Here is a 19851-nt window from a genome sequence, read left to right as displayed (position 1 = left end):
AACATTGGTGCAATATTCTACATTGCCGTTGCTGAGGATGACAATGGGAATGTGCACAGTTGCAATTCAATGGGCAACAACTGCTTGATTGAAGGCCTGAGATGCGGACAGAATTACACTGCCAGCGTTATCGGCAGCAACATAAAATGCAACAGCAGCTCCAGTAACCAAGTTACCTTTATGACAGGTAGGTCAGAGGGTTGGACAACATTAAAAAAAATACATCATCAACTGGAAACTCTGGTTATCCTTCAAGTGTTTACTAACATAAACCTCCTTTTAAAAGGCTTCAAATCTGGATGCACTGTGCATCTAATCAACTAAATCCTCTGCCTCTCCATCAGCTCCATGTCCTCCAACAAACATTGAGGCGTTTAAAGACTGTGATGCCAACCATGCTCTGATAGTGTGGCAGAACCATAAGCCCACAGGCCTCTACACAGCAACCATGGTGGATAAGAACGGAGATCAGCTCAACTGCACCAGCAACATGGTGAACAACTGTAAAATCCCCTCTCTGCCCTGTGGAAAGACGTACAACGTCACCGTCACCTACGATAATGGAAACTGTCAGTCCACCTCAACACAAATCACCATGGACTCAGGTAGTAAATTAAGAGGGTTCAACCGTTTCTGTTTTCCATTTTAAATTACTTATGATGTGTCTTCTCCCCTCTTGTTTTAGTGCCATGCGGTCCTGAGGATGTGATGGCCAGTGTGGCCTGTGTTACCGGCGAGCTGACGGTCACCTGGAACATCTCAGTTTCTACAGAAAACTACACCACCATCATCTCCAGAGGAATGGGTCAGCCTCTGCACTGTAACTCCACAGAAACAGAGTGCACCACAGGAGGACTGATGTGTGGAAGCGTCTACTCTGTGATCGCCTTCTCTGTCACCGGGACGTGCTTCAGTCTGCCGAGCACAGAGGTCACGGTGCAAACATGTGAGAAATGCAGATTTATCACCTTTAAGGATGCAAAATCAATTCTATCTCAAACCTCTACTTCATCTCTATTTTTCTTCAGTGCCGTGTCCTCCAACAAATGTCAAAGCCATGCACACATGTGCTCTGGACCCAGTTCCTGTGTCATGGGTGGCCAGTGACAGTGCCAAAAACTACACTGCTGTTGCTGTGAGTGGCGGGGGTCACAGGTCACAGTGCATGTCCAACAACACTTCCTGCAGCCTCCCTGGACTCAAGTGTGGGGAGGTTTATACTATTGGTGTGTCAGGAGTTGATGACACCTGCACAGGTCAAATGAGTGACACTGTGTCTTTGAACACAGGTAAAACAACAATGACCAGCTGAAAATCTTAAATAGTGCTTTCAATGTTATTTATAAGATGTACCCAAGTTTGTTTTGTTTCCCTCTCCAGAGCCATGTTCTCCCTCTAATATATCCAGTCAGCGGATGTGTAGCGCTGCCACTGCGCAGGTGTCCTGGCCACCTAGTGCCAATGCAGTGAGCTACAGCCTGAAAGCCCTGAGCAGCGGACAGAACCTGACCTGCAGCAGCACCAGCCCCAACTGCACTCTAAGTAACCTGGTCTGTGGCCAGGCCTACGACATCCTTGTGACTGCAACAGATGGCACGTGCGTCAGCAACTACAGTGCCCCCTTCAGACAAAACCCAGGTAGTGAGAGAGACATTTGGCCACGTTTAATCAGACACATCACACTTCTTCTGTGACTAAGACTAACTCTGATGGTAAGAGCCAAACATAGGTTTAAATAAATAATAGTAGTGACTTTAGAATAGTGTTTCTAGCCGTAATTCTCATTAAATGGACAACAATATTTGTGGTTGTGAAAACATATCATAATATTAGGCTCAAATACTGTGCTTAGGAGGGGAGCTTTTCATCTTATTCTGCAATGACAATATACACTAACTAAAATAAAATGCATTAAGAGAATTGTTGGACATTTTCTGTGATGTATGTTGAATTTCACATTGACACTTTAGAGGCTGCAGTGTCTTCCTTTCCTGAATTCATGCAGGGATTTGTTAACCCGCTGTTGTTAGTTTCATATTTAGAGGTATCATCCTTCCCATCTTTTGCCAAGCAAGAAAACGGCTGGCATATTTCCCATAATATCTGACTATTCCTTCAAGAACAAGTTTTAACTGAGAAATAACTTTTTTGAATAATTAAAATAATGTTTTGTCTCGTGTTAGTACCATGCCCTCCAGAGGACTTCAGTACGAGGCTGATGTGTGGCACGAATGATGCGACGGTCAGCTGGAACATTTCTTCAGCTGTGTCCCTCAACTACAGTGTCGCTGCTGTTCCTCTGGCTGAAAATATCAGTTCAGTCTTATGCCAAACTAGCAGTGGCAGCTGTAGGCTGATCGGTCTTCAGTGTGGACATACTTATAATGTCTCTGTTAAGGCTTCTTCTGGCAGCTGCAGTGGACGATTTAGCCCGCCACAGATTGTTGAGACAGGTAATAAAGATGTGGATGATGTAAGGATGATCATTTCCACTGAAAACTGAACGTATCAATGATTTGTTACTTTGATTTACTTCAAGCCCTCTGCTCTTCCTACAGCACCCTGCCCCCCTCACAATTTAACAGCAGTGACAGACTGTGGCACAAACTCTCTCCTGGCCTCCTGGAACGCCTCTTTTGGTGCCACCTCCTATGCAGCAACAGTGAAGGGCCCCAACGGCTTCTCTAAAACCTGCTCTTCTTCAAACCTCACATGCTCTGTCTCCGGCCTGCAGTGTGCAAGCCAGTACAACGTCACCGTGAAATCTGAGGGAAACTGCACCAGCTTACCCAGTCAAACTGTTGTGATAACAGGTTGACTTTACGTATTTTTGAATATTTTATGTGAAACATTTTTTCACTTTATATCATGTGATTCATTCCCTCTCTCTACCTTGTATGCCAGGACCGTGTGACCCTATGAATGTGACCAGTGTCCTCCAGTGCGGTTCAGATGCAGTCGTGGTGACCTGGGAAGCTGCTGTCGGGGCCGTGGCCTACACGGTACTCGCTCAAGAGGACGGCTCTCAGCACTTTACTTCCTGTAGGAGCAGTATGACTTCCTGTCAGCTGAACCAGCTGCAGTGTGGAAAGGTTTACAACCTGACTGTGATTGCTGAGGATGCCACCTGTAACAGCACTGGAAGCATCCGTACAAACCTGATGACAGGTAGAAAAGAAGGAAACCTGAACAGCCTTAAGCATTTAAATGTAAGAAGAGAACTTATTTACTTTAAGGTATTTAGAAACAACTCAGTCTCCCCTTCTTCTCTCCTTTCCAGCTCCCTGTTCTCCTTCAATCCAGAACAGCACCCTCATCTGTGGCACCAATTCTTCCTCTCTGTCATGGACGTCGATGACTGATGCCACAGGTTACGTAGTTAATGCGACAGCACCAAACGGGCACACAGTTTCATGCAGCTCAGCTACTGCTACATGCACCCTGACAGATCTGCACTGCAGTGAAACCTACATGACCACAGTCATTGCACGAGGAAGCCATTGTGACAGTGCACCTGGCTCAAGCACCAACGTTACCACAGGTAAGTGTGTGCATGTTGTAAGAGAATTGTTAATATGCTTTCTGCTAAACACATAGATACACTGTTTCTTCTGCTTTCTTTTCAGCCCCTTGTTCTCCAGCAATCGTATCAAAGCTATATACGTGTGGCACCAACACAGCAGAGTTCAGTTGGACGGACCCTGTGGGACGCCTCAGCTTCCTGGCTCAGGTAGCAGGAGGAGGCTATCAGGATAGCTGCTCAACACCAAACACCAGTTGTTTATTCCACAATCTTCCCTGCGGCTTGGATATTAATTTAACCATCCAGGCTCAGGGGGAGCAGTGCATCAGCATACCCAGTGTCAGTGAATCTCTGGAAACAGGTAATCCTTCCACCTATGCAGAGCTTAAAAACCAGGCAAAATTAAGAAAAACTAGTCAAACTGATTATAAAGGTAATGAAGTCGTTTTGTATGTATGATATGTAGTGTATGATATAAAGTCAACTCTTGGCAAGAAAGCACATTTCTCAAAATCGAAAGCAATTGAATGAAATTCTTGACCTGACAAAGTCCCAGATGATGCACTGTTAGTAAATAACTTCCTCGTTTTGTTTTTTTTTGCTCCACAGTCCCGTGTGCCCCGCAGAATGTTAGCGCCACACTGGTTTGTTTCAACCGCTCAGCCCTGGTCTCGTGGGTAGGAAGCCCCAGTGCTGTGGGATACAATGTGACAGTGACGGGCATGAATGGACATGCACACCACTGCCACACCAACACTACCAGCTGTCCGCTATCTGACATCCACTGCGGTGAAACCTATAACATCACAGTCACACCATACTCTGCGACATGCACAGGACACCAAAGTGCCGTTTACATCTTCGAAGCAGGTGCTGAAACTCTTGAAACCATAATCTACATCTAAGATATCCTCACATTTTAGCTCAACATTAAACAATTCTTTCCCTTTCTGCAGGTGTTTGCGCTCCCAGTAATGTCACCGTGTCCCTGGCTTGCGACGACAGCACTGTCTCATGGTCTCGTGTAACTGGGGCTGAGATGTACATTGCAACAGCAACTGCAGATGGACACAATCAAACTTGCAGTTCTAACTATTCCAGCTCGTGCAATTTCACTGACCTCCTCTGTGGGGAAACCTATGCTGTTACTGTTGTTACTGTAGACAGAGGCTGCTGGAGCGAGCCCAGCTCAGCCGTGGAGCTGAGAACAGGTGAGAGGAAACGGTTATGTGAAAACTGTTGAAATATAGATGCAGTAATCATAACTTATACTTTCCTTATCCATTCTGTATTATCCTAGCTCTGTGTCCACCCACCAACTTGCTGGGCCAAGTTAGCTGCAATGATAACACGCTGAGCCTCACATGGGACCAGAGTCAGGTGTCAGGGACCAACTATACTTTACAAACTGAGATGATAGGCACACCTACTCATTCAGTGCTCGCTACCTCTAATACCTCACACACTTTGACTAACCTGCTGTGTGGACAGAGATATGCTTTCTGTGTGGCAGCACAGGATGGAAACTGCCGCAGCAGCTACAGTCATCCCTTAGAAATAAGCACAGGTAGGATGTGTTTCTATGGTAACATCTGCAAGAGATTAACTGAAAGTGAAAAAAGTTCATAATCTTAAATCAGTTTTTCACTTCTTGCAGCGCCTTGTCAGCCAACCAACCTGACTGCTCATGTGGACTGTGGGACAAACAAAGGGAACTTCTCCTGGTCTGAGAGCAGCGGAGCAGCTTTCTACACTGTGGAGGTGACGGGAGAGCACGGACAAGTAGCTTCCTGCTCCTCCAACGACACCTCCTGCGCTGTGAAACTTCACTGTGGCAGGGAGTACACAGCTACACTGGTGGCTTCCACTAACAGCTGCAACAGCAGCAAAGATGCTGACATTACTTTTGAGTCTGGTAAGATATAAAAAGGACCTCAACCATGACATTTCTGATAAAAGAGACATTTGACAATGGCAACTATATTTATTTATTTATAAAAATAAATAGAGAAAAAAAGAGAACGTAGTCTTATATAGATCACAGTGAAGAAGATAGCACATCCTGAGGCACAACCAAGCAGTTAAGACTAATGAATGAATGGGATGTAGAGAGGGTTACCATTTTCCCACTACCCTAGGGTCAGAAACAAATAGTCTAAAGTTCTGCTAAACAGCACATTAGGTTTTCCGAGCTTGGTTTGTCTATTGGATCAAATATTAAACTCATGATCCAAATTGGCATTTAGGAATTCAGTGAAAATAAGCAAGTGCACTAAAGGGTGGTGGGGCCTTTATTGTTAACTTTATTTGAAGGGATGTCCACGGTCACAGACTTGTAAACCCCCCTGCTATTGAGTATGCTCTGACCTTTCATCAAACTCTCTCCCGTAGCTCCCTGTCTCCCAGAGGACGTCTCAGCCAAGTTAGACTGTGATACCAACGTGATGAATGTGAGTTGGACAGAGACCCCTGGCTCAGACGATTACACCGCCTGGGCCATCAGCACCGATGGACACAGAGCTTCCTGTAACTCAACCTCCAACTCATGCTCCATTCATGACCTGCTGTGTGGAAAGCTCTACGAGGTGGCTGTCGACTCCTCCTCCATTCACTGCGAAATCATAGCTGGATCTGACTACAAGGTTCAGTCTGGTCAGTGCAGCACATTGACATGCAAAACTGACATTATATTTGCTGAAGAAATAATACGATTTTAATGAAAATGTGTTTAACCACCTCTAGCTCCGTGTATACCTGAGAACACCACTGTCGAGGAGAACTGTAGCAGCAATGTCATGACAGTAAAGTGGAACGGGCATAGCAGCACAACACAGAACTACACTGCTAAAGCCACGTCTGCATCAGGTGTAAACTACACCTGTGAATCCCCTGAGAGCCGCTGCGCCTTTCTAAACCTGACCTGTGGTCAGCTCTACAGGTTCACTGTGATGGGACACACTAATGTGTGCATGAGTGAGATGAGCACTCCTCTAGAGAAGCTCTCGGGTACGCTGATTAACTTTAAGAAGATTTCTGAGGGGAATAGTTTACTTTAGGAACACACTTATTTGCTTATTTTCTGAGAGTTAGGTGAGAAGATTGATACCACTGGGCTGTATGCTAAATATGAAGCTACCGCTAGCAACTGGTTTGCTTAGATTAGCATAATGACTGGAAACAGGAGGACACGGGTAGCAACCTGCAGAGATAAATGAAGTTATTGCACCTTGCTGACATTGCAAGACATAAAGCTTAAGCTTTTGTATGAATTGAACAAATAGGATATACCAGGATATTGGAATCTATATGCAGGAATATAATATTCACAACAGTTTTTATTTGTGTAAAATCACCTTAAAGTATTTTTAGGTTTTTGTTAGCTCAGCCACATGCAGTAAAACAAATAAGCATATTTCCCAAAATGTCAAACTATTTTTAAAGTATTTTCACTGGTCTTTAATTCTCAACTACGTCTTTCTTCTTATCTAGCCCCATGTCCTCCCACCACTGTGTCAGCTGAACTGAATTGTACTACACATAATGCTGTGGTCAGCTGGAGTAGCGCATCTGCAGCCACAGCCTACAGCGTCCAGGCAACCTCTTTGAATGGACACAACTCCTCCTGTAGTGAGATGGGCACAACCTGTGACCTCAACGACCTGGTCTGTGGACAGCATTACTCTGTTGTAGTGGAGGCCATGCACACAGGCTGTCTTGGCCCTGCCAGCACCCCCGTCTGGCTGGTAACAGGTATAACAAATATATGTTATCATGACTTGACCATTGTTGGGACATGGATGAGCACCAAATACCTGCATTTTGAGCTGTGTCTCAAACATCTGGCTCTAGTCGGTCCTTGACTACAATTGTTAGGCCTGGGAGCATGTTGATCAGTGGGAGAGCCTGATTTACTTCAAGCAAATCAGTGCAAGTGAACAATAATGACCACAATCTTTGAGGATTTCTTACCTGAACAAACCACTATAGTCACTGTTTACTGTATCACTTTCCTTTTCACATCCTTTTCTTTTCTCCAGAGCCCTGTGTCCCTATGAGTCTCTCCGTCCACTACAATGTGAGCACAGCCCAGGTGATGTGGGCGGCAGCAAGAGGTGCCAGCTCATACACCGTCCATGCTGTGGCTGACCAGGGCTCCATGGTCACCTGTAACACCACCAACACCACCTGCTCCATGAATGGTCTGCAGTGTGGTCAGATCTACAACGTCACTGTGATGGCACGAAACTCTGTCTGTGCCAGTATGATCTCTGAAACTCGACACCTCATAACAGGTTTGCCATCTCATGGAGAAAAAGAAAATATGAAAATATTTACAATCTTAACAATTTAATAATAAAAAATGTTCCGTCTTTCAGAACCCTGCCCACCCACAAACGTTCAAGTCAGTATGGCATGTGAACAACTCACTGCGACTGTTTCCTGGCAGCAGAGTGACCTCGCTGTGGGTTATGTCGCCTACTTTGAAAACCAAAGTGGACACTCAGATTTTTGTGTTGGCACAGACACAAGCACCCAATGTGTTGTCTCAGGGCTGATGTGTGGCACAGAGTACAACGTGTGGGTCAATGCGCTGGGTCAGCAGTACAACAGCTCTGACAGCACAGTCGTCTCACTTACATCAGGTAAAGACAGACACCAAACTCTAGGTCTGACAAGCAAAGAAAATGCATTCTATAGCACGGAGCGAATCCTCTTGTTAAAAGTCTATAAGAAAATCACGCAACTTATCATTCAACGTTTTACCTCAGTACATTTTGTAGATAAACTATGCTCAAGATTTGGAAAGGACATTCACACCATGCATACAAAACATACAAAGGAACAGAACAAGCTTCTTTGCTATATAGTGTGATGATGGTATGGCTGTTAAAAGTAAAGTTATATTCTTCTTACCCCAACAGGACCTTGCCAGACGAGCAGCATCACAGCCGTTATGGACTGTGACGCCAACTCTGTGACAATATCCTGGCAGCCCAGCGTTGGAGTCGTGTCCTATGTTACTGAGCTGAGGGCTTCATCAGGTCGCACCACCGGCTGCACCACCAACAACACCAACTGTGAGCTGAGCGCGCTGCAGTGTGGAGAGGAATACAATGTCACTGTGAACGCTGTGGGAAATACTTGCAACAAAACTGCTCACATGGCAGGACATCTCGCCACAGGTACGGCAGGTTTACCTTTTGTGGCATGTCAGCTAATGTGTTAGTGGGAGATCAACCTTTTCACAACCAGGAGACCACTTTTGCAAAATGATAGTAGGCTAGGGGCCAATTAATTAACAAAGCATTAATAGCCCAGACCCCCACCTCCCCTGTCACTTATTTTTTTTAAAGCTTTGTACGTGATTTTTTTATCTCAATTTATTTACATTCAAAGTTTAAAAATTAATAATGTGAATGAATGTATTTTTGTTGCGATTTTGAAAATGTCATAAATTATAGTATACCTGCATTTAAACCCAAGTGTAGAGCACTATCATAGTTCTCATTCATTTCCTTTGCACTGAATGTAACTGTCTGTGACTAAGTTAACCCTTTCTCCCTCCAGAGCCCTGTGTCCCCATGAATCTCTCCGTCCACTACAATATGAGCACTGCCCAGGTGATATGGGCTGCAGCACGAGGTGCCAGCTCATACGCCGTCCATGCTGTGGCTGACCAGGACTCTATGGTCACCTGTAACACCACCAACACCACCTGCTCAATGAATGGTCTGCAATGTGGTCAGATCTACAACATCACTGTGATGGCACAAAACATGGCCTGCAACAGCACCTCTGAACCCTACCGCCACATGACAGGTTCGACATCAGATTTTGAAAGAAATGTCTAAAATATTTATTTAGATGCAGATATGGATGTTTATGTGTTTTTCCAACTTACGTAAATGTGCTTTCAATATTAACAATCTTAACAATTTAATAATAACAATTTTTCCATCTTTCAGAACCCTGCCCACCCACAAACGTTCAAGTCAGCATGGCGTGTGAACAACTCACTGCGACTGTTTCCTGGCAGCAGAGTGACCTCGCTGTGGGTTATGTCGCCTACTGTGACAACCAAAGTGGACACTCAGATTCTTGTGTTGGCACAGACACAAGCACACAATGTGTTGTCTCAGGGCTGATGTGTGGCACAGAGTACAACGTGTGGGTCAATGCGCTGGGTCAGCAGCACAACAGCTCTGACAGCACAGTTGTCTCGCTTACATCAGGTAAAGACACTCAGCATGTAATTTTCTGTTCACTTTGTTTCTTTGGTTGTCAATTAATTTACACACTCATGTGTTCCTCAGCTCCATGTCTGCCCAGAGAGGTAGAGATAGAGGTCGACTGTATTCATGATGGCGCTGCTGTTGTGTCCTGGAATGCTACTTATGGGACAGCAAATTTTTCCCTGACAGCCATGGTCAGTGGAAGTCTTCAGACACTGTGTGAAACTCAGTGGGACAGCTGTAACGTGACAGGTTTAAGTTGTGGAGAAACCTACAACCTCAGCTTCACCGCCAGCAACGAACAGTGCAGCCTCACAAAGCCGATGCACGCAAACCTCACCACTCGTGAGTTTTACAGCAAATCCTCATAACTGGCGAATATGAAACAAGGTCTAATTTATTCAGATATAACCCCTGTTCTTCAACATCTTTTCCTAGGTCCTTGTCCTCCTCAGCATGTAGATGTGGACCTGGAGTGTGGCTCCCACACCGCAGTCCTGTCATGGGAGGAGAGGTCTGATGTTGAGCTGTACGTAGCAAATGCCATCAAGACATCAGGCGGGCCGGTGCAGATGTGTAACTCTACAGGCTCTACATGTCGGTTTGCCAGTCTGGACTGTGGAGAAATGTACAACTTTACCGTAACAGCACACAGTGAAAGCTGCAGGAGCCAGGCCAGCAGCCCTGTGTCCATCCAAACAGGTACTGAAGAAGCTCAGCAGATTTTCGGCTCATTTCAGTGGTGAAAAGTAACCAAGTACCTTTTCATCAGGTACTGTATTTTAAGTAACCTTTTAAACAATATTCTACATCAATTGAGTGTTAACGTGTTCTGATGTTATTCTTCTACCACAATCATTGCATATATAGCAACATTTTTACTTTTTACCCCCATTTATTTTATTTTGATAGCTATAATTACATGGTTTATTTTATGCGACCATTTTATAAAATAGCCAACAATAGTGTTTGTTTAAGTGATTAAATTACCCAACTGTGTATAAAGTAGTATTCATCTCTACCAGGTGCTTCTTTTAATTGCTGCATTCATATTAAGCTATCACAAATATCAAAACACTAATATAATATAATGTTAGGCTCTGAAAGCAATTATTTTCACAATCAAACGATAAAAATGTAATCTTTAATAAAATATAGCTTTTGATGTTAAAAAAGGAAAACTATCAAAGTTGTTGCAGATGAATTTTCTGCCCATCTCCTAATCGATTAATGAACTTATTGTTTCATGATACAGGAATTTCTATTTTGAATGAAGGATCTAGTACTTTGTTTGTTTCTGCTAAATTGGTCATCATCCTAATTGTTTTCTCTCTCTTTATTTCTTACGCTCTCCTCAGAGCCTTGCCAGCCTGTGATTGTTTCCGTTGAGATGCTCTGTCAGAGTGAGCAGGTCAAGATCTCCTGGCACCAAGCAAGTGATGTTGTGAATTACTTAGTAACGACCACTGGAAGCCTTGGATATGTGAAGATCCACAACGCAACCCAGAGCCTTCCGTCAGCTTTACCATGCGGACAGGACTACAATGTGACTGTACAAGCACAAGGCAGTGACTGTGACAGCATCCCCAGCAGCCCTGCCTTCTTCAAAACTGGTATAATCTCATATCTAAGACAACAATACACAACTGCTGTCACAAGCTTGTGTTTAGTTGAGTTCTCCACCTTCCTCTCTCTCTCCCAGCTCCATGCGCCCCCCCCGATGTAACTACCTATGCACAGTGTGAGTTTAACATGGGCTCAGTCAGGTGGGGGTCCAGTGATGGCGCTGAAAGCTATGTTGCCGTAGCAACTGGGCTTGATGGCCGCGCCCAACAGTGTGTCACGAACAGCACCTACTGCACCTGGAGTGACCTGCACTGTGGAGAGGAGTACACTGTTGTAGTGAGGGCAAATAATGGCAATTGCACCAGCCTGCCCAGCAACAGCTCTGTCATCTATATGGGTATGTTGACTAAAGTTTAAGACATTTTTTTTTTCATTTGGTATCAATAAAAGGGAAAAATATAGACAGTGTTTATTTATCCTCCAATTCATTCATTTTAAATAATTTGATTGTTTAACACAAGTCAGTGAATAAAAAACATGAAATGTGTCTACAGGTGCTACAAGACCTTTTAATCTTCATATTCAGCATAAAGATTTCAATCAGAAATTAATAAAATATTACTAATTTCTTGGATGGAAACTATGATTTTCCTTCAAAATATAAGGAAGTAACAAACACACATAATAATACTTTAGCAATAAACATGCTATTTACATTACAATTGAAGTTAGCTGGTGAACTTAAACATAGTTGTGGTTAAAGATTGCTGTTAAATCATCATTATCTTTGTTTCTTCCAGATCCCTGTGTGCCCCAGAATTTGGCTGCTACTGTGAATTGTGATATAAAAGTTGTTTCACTGAGCTGGGATGCCAGTAACGGGACACATTTGTATATGGTATCAGGCGAGGCAGGAAACAAAACAACTGCGGTCACCACTAATGTCACCACAGTTCACTTCTCTGACTTTAGCTGTGGACAAAACTACAGCCTCACAGTCACACCACAAAACCAGCACTGTCCTGGGAACTCCACTGCATCGACTTTCATACAGACATGTATGTTCACGAAATGAGTTGCCTTTCACAGGCGAACAGATACAAATGAAAACGAATTATAATAAGAGTGTGCTGAAACAGGTCAAAAGTTAAACTATTTGGTTTTTCCCAGGGCCATGTCCACCTGCAGGAGTCTCCACCAAGCAGGACTGTCTCTCTGGTATCGTCATGGTAATCTGGCAGGCCACCAATGGGTCAGACTATTACACAGCCACAATGCAGACTGACACTGGCATCTCCACCATCTGCATGTCTGACTCTAATGAATGCAGCGTCCCGGGGCTTAACTGCGGGCACAACTTCTCCGTGTCAGTGACAGCCTCCAACCAGCAGTGTAACATCACCTCCAGTCACACCACAAGTCTGCAGTCAGGTGGGAATTTAAAGAAGGCTTTTGGTTGCATAATGCTTTGTCTTTGGCATCAAATACTTTTACTTATATTTACATTATCTCTGTTTATTAAAAGGATGATGCAACAAGGTCAACACCCAAAATGAAATATAAAAACCTTTTGGGGTTCTTTGTGCCGAGTAAAAGTCTGTGGCATGCTTTTAAGAGGATTTTCCAACAGGACTTGTATACTCTTTTTATATGAGGCTAGTGATTTCCCTTAGGTTAAACTAAATTGTTTAAACAAAACTTTGGCAAGTTATATTTAAGATAATAACAAAAGATAATATTGCAGAACATAGCAATATTTATACATACATTCAGCCATTATACTTGGAGAAATGGCATGTATTCAATTAATTAACTGTTTACCTTTACTATGGTCAAATCAAATGTATAAAGTCTTGTATATGTTTTCACTTATATGTCATATTATATGTGTGTCAACATTAGTTTTTAAGAGTTGAAATGACAACTTACTTTTTAGATGAACTGTTCCTCTGCTTATCCTTATGATGATCTACAATGTATCAATGTAATATGCATGAATACGTTAGGTATTACTGAACTTTAAATTCATCATCATGACGTTTTTACCCATCATATGCTGTTGTCTCCCCTCTACCTGCAGTGCCATGTGCTCCCACTAATGTCTCTGTGGTGATGGACTGTGACAACAACACTGCTGTTGTGTCCTGGTCCGCCAGTCAGGGTGCAGTGAAGTACTCGCTGATGGCCCACAGTGGTCATAACAACATCAGCTGCCAAACCTCTAGCCTCAACTGTAGCCTTGACAACATCACATGTGGCAACCGCTACTCTGTTCAGGTGATTGCTATGGATGACAACTGTTCCAGTATCCCAAACCAGGCTCTGGTATTCAACTCAGGTGAGACAGGCACACAGGTGGAAGAAGTACTCAGATCTTGTACTTAAGTAAAAGTAGAAGTACCACAGTGTAGGAATACTCTGTTACAAGTAAAAGTCCTGCATTCATAATGTTACTCAAATAAAAGACAAAAGTATTTGCATGAAATATACTTAAAGTGGCAAAAGTAAAACTACTCATTATGCAGATTAGCCTGTTCCAGAAAACGATATACTATATGTTTTGATTATAAATATCAATGCATTTAATTGTTATCAAAGCTGGTAAATGTGCAGCTAGTTTTAATTACTTTGTATGCTGCAGGTTAGCTTACAAACTTTACAACAGGTATAGCCAAAGGGCTTTTTCAGTGTTGTCTAACCCTAAACCATATTTCACATTAATCCAAATGTGCAAAGTAGGGGAGACCGGGTATGATTGTAACACTTTTTTTCTTCAGCACCTAAAACTACCTTTTTTTTAAGCTACATGTCTGAAACGTTTAGGTAAAGTACCCACAGTTGTCTACTACAACTGGCAACAATTTCAATTTCTATAACTATATCACAGACTTTGTGAGATGATGAAAAATACAAGGTGGTCCTTTGTTACAACCTACCCACTACTGGGGTAGGTTGTAACACATACTGGGGTAAGTTGTAACACATACTGGGGTAAGTTGTAACAGGTAGACAAAATGCACAAAAACTAAGGGTACTCCAAGTGATATGCCACAACAACAGTTTTATTTCAAATGAATGGCAGGCAACAATACAATGTGTGTGAATATTGGCAGTGTATGTGCATATTGTGTGTGTTTGTGCATGCATTCTTCAGAGCCATATGGCATTCTTAATCAGTCACAATTGTGACACGAACAAACAAATTAAATGTTTTATCTTAAGTCACAAGGGTGACAACAACAAAGAAATGAAAGACATTCTAAAGTCAAAATAGTGACCACAACAAAGAAATGAAAGACATTCTTAAGTCACAATGGTAACAAGGGCAAACAATTTAAATGCACTGTTAATCAGAATCGCAATGCTGGCAAATGAAATTGGGCATGCCTGGAGGGCATGCCTGGAGTGCATGCCTGATGGGCCCAAACGGTACATAAAATACACTTGACCCACACCTCTTTGGATTTTGAATTTGTAAATGGCTCCATACAGATGACACAAAAATCCTCTTCTTCAGAAGAGGAGTCATCAGCCTTCACCCTTTTCTTGGCAGGTTTTTTTGCCTTCTTGTTTTTGCTTTTCTCACTCCCCAAGATATTTTTCCTGATGTTTTTTCCTTTTCGACGCTCCTCCTCTTCCAATGCCAGCTTCACTGGTGTGTCAGTGAGGATTTCCGAGCGCCTCTTCTTCCTACCCCTACCTGTCTCTTTCCTTGGGCCTGCTTTTGGAAATGGCCTAATGAGAAATGGACTGAACGACTGACCTGCGATGGATTCTTATTACGATGCCTGGGATGTCATAAATGCTCATACTTTTCCCTGGATTCCCCCTCATCCAGGTCATCGCTCGCCGAATTCACCATCCTTTTAAACGGACCAAACACACTGCGATCGAGTGGTTGTAGTTTATGGCTGCAATGAGGTGGGAATGTAAGTAGTACAATTCCCTGGCCTTTGCAGGAATCCACAGCTCTCACAGAGATGTGAGAGGAGTGGTTATCAAACAGGAGCAACACCTTTCTTTCTGGACAAACCTTTGTGTGCTTCACAAAGTGAGCGAGGAACAATAAAAAATCCTCTTCCTGCATCCAGCCTGATGAATTAGCACTTCCTGCACTCCCCAATGGCCCGCCCTGAACAAAGTGATCTTTGAAATTCTTACGAGGGAACACAAAGAATGGGGGAATGGTATTCCCCAGAGCTTGCACAGCATATGCCACTGTCACAAGTGTGCCCCTCTCCCCTGACGTCATGGCACCAACCTGCTTCATACCCCGGCGTGCTACTACTCGGGATGGTGCCTGGACCGTTGTCACACCGGTTTCATCGACATTCCAAATATCACTTCCATCAAACCCATTTTTAGCAATCACCTCCCCCAGTCGATCGAAGAAGAGTGCAACATTAGTGCGATTGAAACTGGTGGCCCTTGAAAGGCTAGTTGCCTGTGGACTCCTCAGTGAAAGTCTAGGGTTCCGCTTCATGAACGAGCTGAACCAATCAGGCCCTGCCATATTCTTCTCATCCCAGGTTTGTGGATGCTTTAAGTTAAATTCCACCGCAAGTTGATAGGCAAACTTTCTGACCTAAAAGAAATCATAACACAATGTCATTTTTTTGGAAATTGTCTAAATATATGTGTTGGTATTTATTCAACTTTTACCTGATTTTAAATATTGCATTCATCATTCACAAACATGAAGTTGAGCTTGCATGAAAGGTCCAATACAAATTAAGAAGTGTTGAATCTTGCCTTTTCTACCCTAGTCTCAAAACACTTATCCATCATGCTCACCTCACGTGGAGTTAGCCCAAAATATATATCAGCTGCCTGGGTAATATATGCGGACAAAGTCTCCTCCTGCTCCCTGTTGAAGACCTGGTTAGGACTGACGTATCCTACACGAGGAAGGTCCATCGATCCCTGGTCTTTCAAAGCTTTATATTTCCGCCAATATCTGCCTAAGGTGACATGGCAGATCCCATGGGATTTTGCCACTGCCCTGACTGACTTTCCTCTCTGAACTTCCTCTGCTGCTCTTTTTAAAAGACTGGCATCGACTCACAAAAATGTTCTTAGTTGTATGTAAGGGGATGGTTGTAACACTTTTGAAACACACGTTTCAACCTACCCCGCCACTGTCACCCATTGTTTAGCTAGCTGTATCAGCATGGTGCTACGAAATTAGCAGGAGGTTGATACACCATTCTTTACTAGAGAAACTATAGTTTAACTGACTCATACAACATTACCTACAACGGTAGAAGTACTAAACACAAAATTATCTTGTTATTTTTTTTTACTTTCTTACCTCAGAATTAGATTTTCTGCTGTAACTTCAGGAGAGATAGCAGCACCGACTGGAAAATGTCCATGTGGGATCGAAAAGGAAGCCTGAGGAAACTGAAACTGTCACATGACTCCTATCTTATCCCTGATTGGTGGAATTGGTAGTGTTACAACTCTCCCTGTGTTACGACTATACCCGGTCTCCCCTAACTATTGATATTATATAAATGCATTAGAGTAAAAGTACACTATTTACCCCTGAATTGTAGTGGGGTAGAAGTACAAAGTAGCAAAACATGGAAATATTTAAGTAAAGTACAAGTCCTTGAGTATATGTACTTAGTTACTTTGCAACACTGCTAACATACAGCTTTATTCTGCTCTACAGAACTCAAACAGCACCCTGGTTTCGTTAACTCAGTAAAACCTGCTGCATATATACTTGTTAAGTGTATTGAGCGGGTGACTGTCTAATTATGTACCTTTAAATAATTTACCTTAATAAAAATTAATCACATGAATATAGAAACTCAATAACAAATTATGCGTTCATCCAAGAGTTACTCACCCCTAGAAGTCAGGTTCATTCGGTCCCTATCAACGTGAACGGCGTGGCTCCACACACTTGTCCATGGAAACCATGAGGAACGTCTCTCCTCCCTCATAATCGTGCAGCTGGGCTGTCCTTGGCCACTCAGTGTGATACTTTTTTATCGTTCGTTGTTTGGGATGATGATATGATGTTCAATAGCATGCTAGAGAAAGGTAACTGCTAACTAAATCAGATAGTTTAGCGCTAGCCATTTACTTAGCCGAAACTCAGGCTCAACCGATCGTTTTGGTCAATTGGGCTCATGATGCTATGACTGAACCATAAAGACATTTTAAAAAAGTCAATTTTAATAAGTTTTATTATCTGTCATTATCTCGTTAAACTCAGCGCTATAAAAAACAACATACTTGCTGACATTCACCTTTATTGTTTTGCGTACCTTGCGCAGGACTATGCATGCGTCCACTTTGCGCATGCGAACTTCAATATGATATGTAATGTCAATATTAGATAGTAAATAAGTCGTAGTAAATTACACAAAATTTAGAAAGTTACATACATTTGAACACTAAACATCAACATACACATGGAAAATAAAATGACAATAGTTGGTTAACAAACTAAATAAACACAGTTTCAGTGTTTTTTCTCTTGAGCTGTGTACATCAAACATGTCTAAATGTAAAATCTCTGCTTATTCCCAGCGCCCTGCCCGCCTCTGAATGTGAGTTCTGAGGTCAACTGTTTGTCAAACGACCTGATGATTTCATGGGATGCTGTCAGAGAAGTAGATCACTTTTTGACATCAATAACTGCAGACAATGGAGTAACCATTGAGGGCTGTAACACAACAAACACGGCATGTTCCATCAGCAATGTGACATGTGGGAAAACATTCATGGTTCATGTCACCTCCATCAGAGGCACCTGCAGCAGCCAGCAGGGTCAGGCCTACAGTATCATGTCAGGTATGCAAACTTCTAAAGCCATTCATCTTTGCGTAAACATATGCTTCCTGTCACATATTTAATTGTTATGTATGTTATACTTCCCAGCTCCCTGCCAGCCTGAAGGAATTAATGGCAGGCTGGACTGTGTGACAAATTCTGCTTGGATATCATGGGACGCTGCTCCAGGGGCAGACAGCTACACTGTGTCAGCTGTAGGTGAAGAAAACTACACAGCAAACTGCACCACTTCCTCAAACACAACCTGTGAGGTGGAAGACCTGGCCTGTGGTTCACTATATAACTTCAGTGTAATTGCTAAAAACAGCAAATGTGAGAGCCAGCCAAGTGCCACCATCGACCTGCAGACAGGTAACACATTTCTGACTCTTTGAAAGAAATATGCAGATGATACTCAATGTCATTTCGCAATAATGCCCAACCCTGAATAAAACATAAATGCAAACATTCTGCAGTGTCAGTAAAATAAATATGTCTGTTCTCCCAGCTCCCTGCACCCTCTCTGGTATCACAGTAGTTGCTCAGTGCCACAATTCCTCAATCCTCATCTTGTGGGATGGCGAGGGAAACACTATGTACACTGCCACAGCAGAGGCCAGTGATCACACCTACCTCTCCTGCAATATCACTGGCACTAGCTGCTACCTCCATGGAGCACAGTGTGGCCTCCATTACACCATCATTGTTGCTGCTTCCTCAGACCAGTGCAGCAGTCTGAGGAGTCCGCCGTACAGAATTAGCATGGGTATGTTGATTGTTGTCATGCATTTCACAACATTTATTCCAATTGCTAACTTTGAAGGGCAATATTGTCTTAACGAGTGGTTCCCATTTTGTTTGGCTTGCGCAATATCTTGACATTTTTCTTATTGGTTAGTTATTGCTGAGTCTTAGATGGTAATATCAGTTCCACATTCACATCTGTCCTGTAAATATGAATCCATCAGTCTTCCCATAAAGACTGAAAACAGGTGCAAATGGCTACCCTGGTTCCATCCAAAAATGACAAAATCATCACCACTAAAGTTCACCTATTAACACAATAAGGTGCGACGATTTGTGATTTCTAGGGATTATTACGTCCATTATCTGCCTAATATTAACTTTCGATGACTAAATAAGCAAACATTACAATTAAAATCTGTAGGTATTACACATGAAAAGTTGAACACTCAAAAACACCACCAGATCTTTGTTGGGTCGTTACAACCAACAGAGTTGTGGTTAACATTGACCAAATAACCCACCAACTGTTATTAGATTCTAAATCAAATGCTTCTAAATGCTTATTGTTGCACCAGGGTACAAAACATCAGCTATTTCCAACTTTTTCACAGAGCCGTGTCCACCCAGTGACGTGGTGGTTAACTCAACCTGTGAGGACGACAGTGCGCTGGTGTCATGGACCCCCTCACTTGTCGCTCAAACATATCACGTGGTCGCAATGGGCGTAAACGGACATGTGCACACCTGCAACACCTCCTCCAGTAACTGTAGCATATCGGAGCTCCACTGTGACCAGCAGTATGACGTATTTGTGACTGCCAGCCACGAGAACTGCACCAGCAAAGCCGGTCGAAACGCCACACTCAACACAGGTAGTTATCTTGATATAGATAGAGAATCCCTGTGCACATTCATACAGTATGTTCACCAAATATGACTAAATTATATTTGTTTCAGCAGTTTTGTAATATCTTTCTTTCCTTTCCAGGTCCC

The 19851-nt window shown here is 43.0% G+C and overlaps 1 protein-coding gene and 1 long non-coding RNA gene across 2 annotated transcripts; one reads left to right on the top strand and one right to left on the bottom strand.

Moving 5' to 3' along the window:
• Nucleotides 1-11146: 11146 nt before the first annotated feature.
• On the top strand, nt 11147-13968 carry LOC134866012 (fibronectin type III domain-containing protein 7-like). The gene is made up of 6 exons (XM_063885900.1): nt 11147-11369; nt 11459-11719; nt 12123-12380; nt 12493-12753; nt 13403-13660; nt 13964-13968. The coding sequence occupies exons 1-6, from the start codon at nt 11147-11149 to the stop codon at nt 13966-13968; spliced, it is 1266 nt and encodes a 421-aa protein (XP_063741970.1).
• Nucleotides 13969-14363: 395 nt separating this feature from the next.
• LOC134866295 (uncharacterized) lies at nt 14364-16711 on the bottom strand. Its single transcript, XR_010166029.1, has 2 exons — nt 16634-16711; nt 14364-15907 (listed from the first exon to the last, which is right to left on the bottom strand). It is a non-coding gene; the product is annotated as an uncharacterized LOC134866295 (long non-coding RNA).
• Nucleotides 16712-19851: the final 3140 nt, after the last annotated feature.

Source organism: Eleginops maclovinus, chromosome 6 (genome assembly GCF_036324505.1).
Source record: "Eleginops maclovinus isolate JMC-PN-2008 ecotype Puerto Natales chromosome 6, JC_Emac_rtc_rv5, whole genome shotgun sequence".
NCBI classification, from domain to species: Eukaryota; Metazoa; Chordata; class Actinopteri; order Perciformes; family Eleginopidae; genus Eleginops; species Eleginops maclovinus.
The sequence above is the reverse complement of the archived record's forward strand: the minus strand, read 5'-3'. Positions and strand labels throughout refer to the sequence as shown.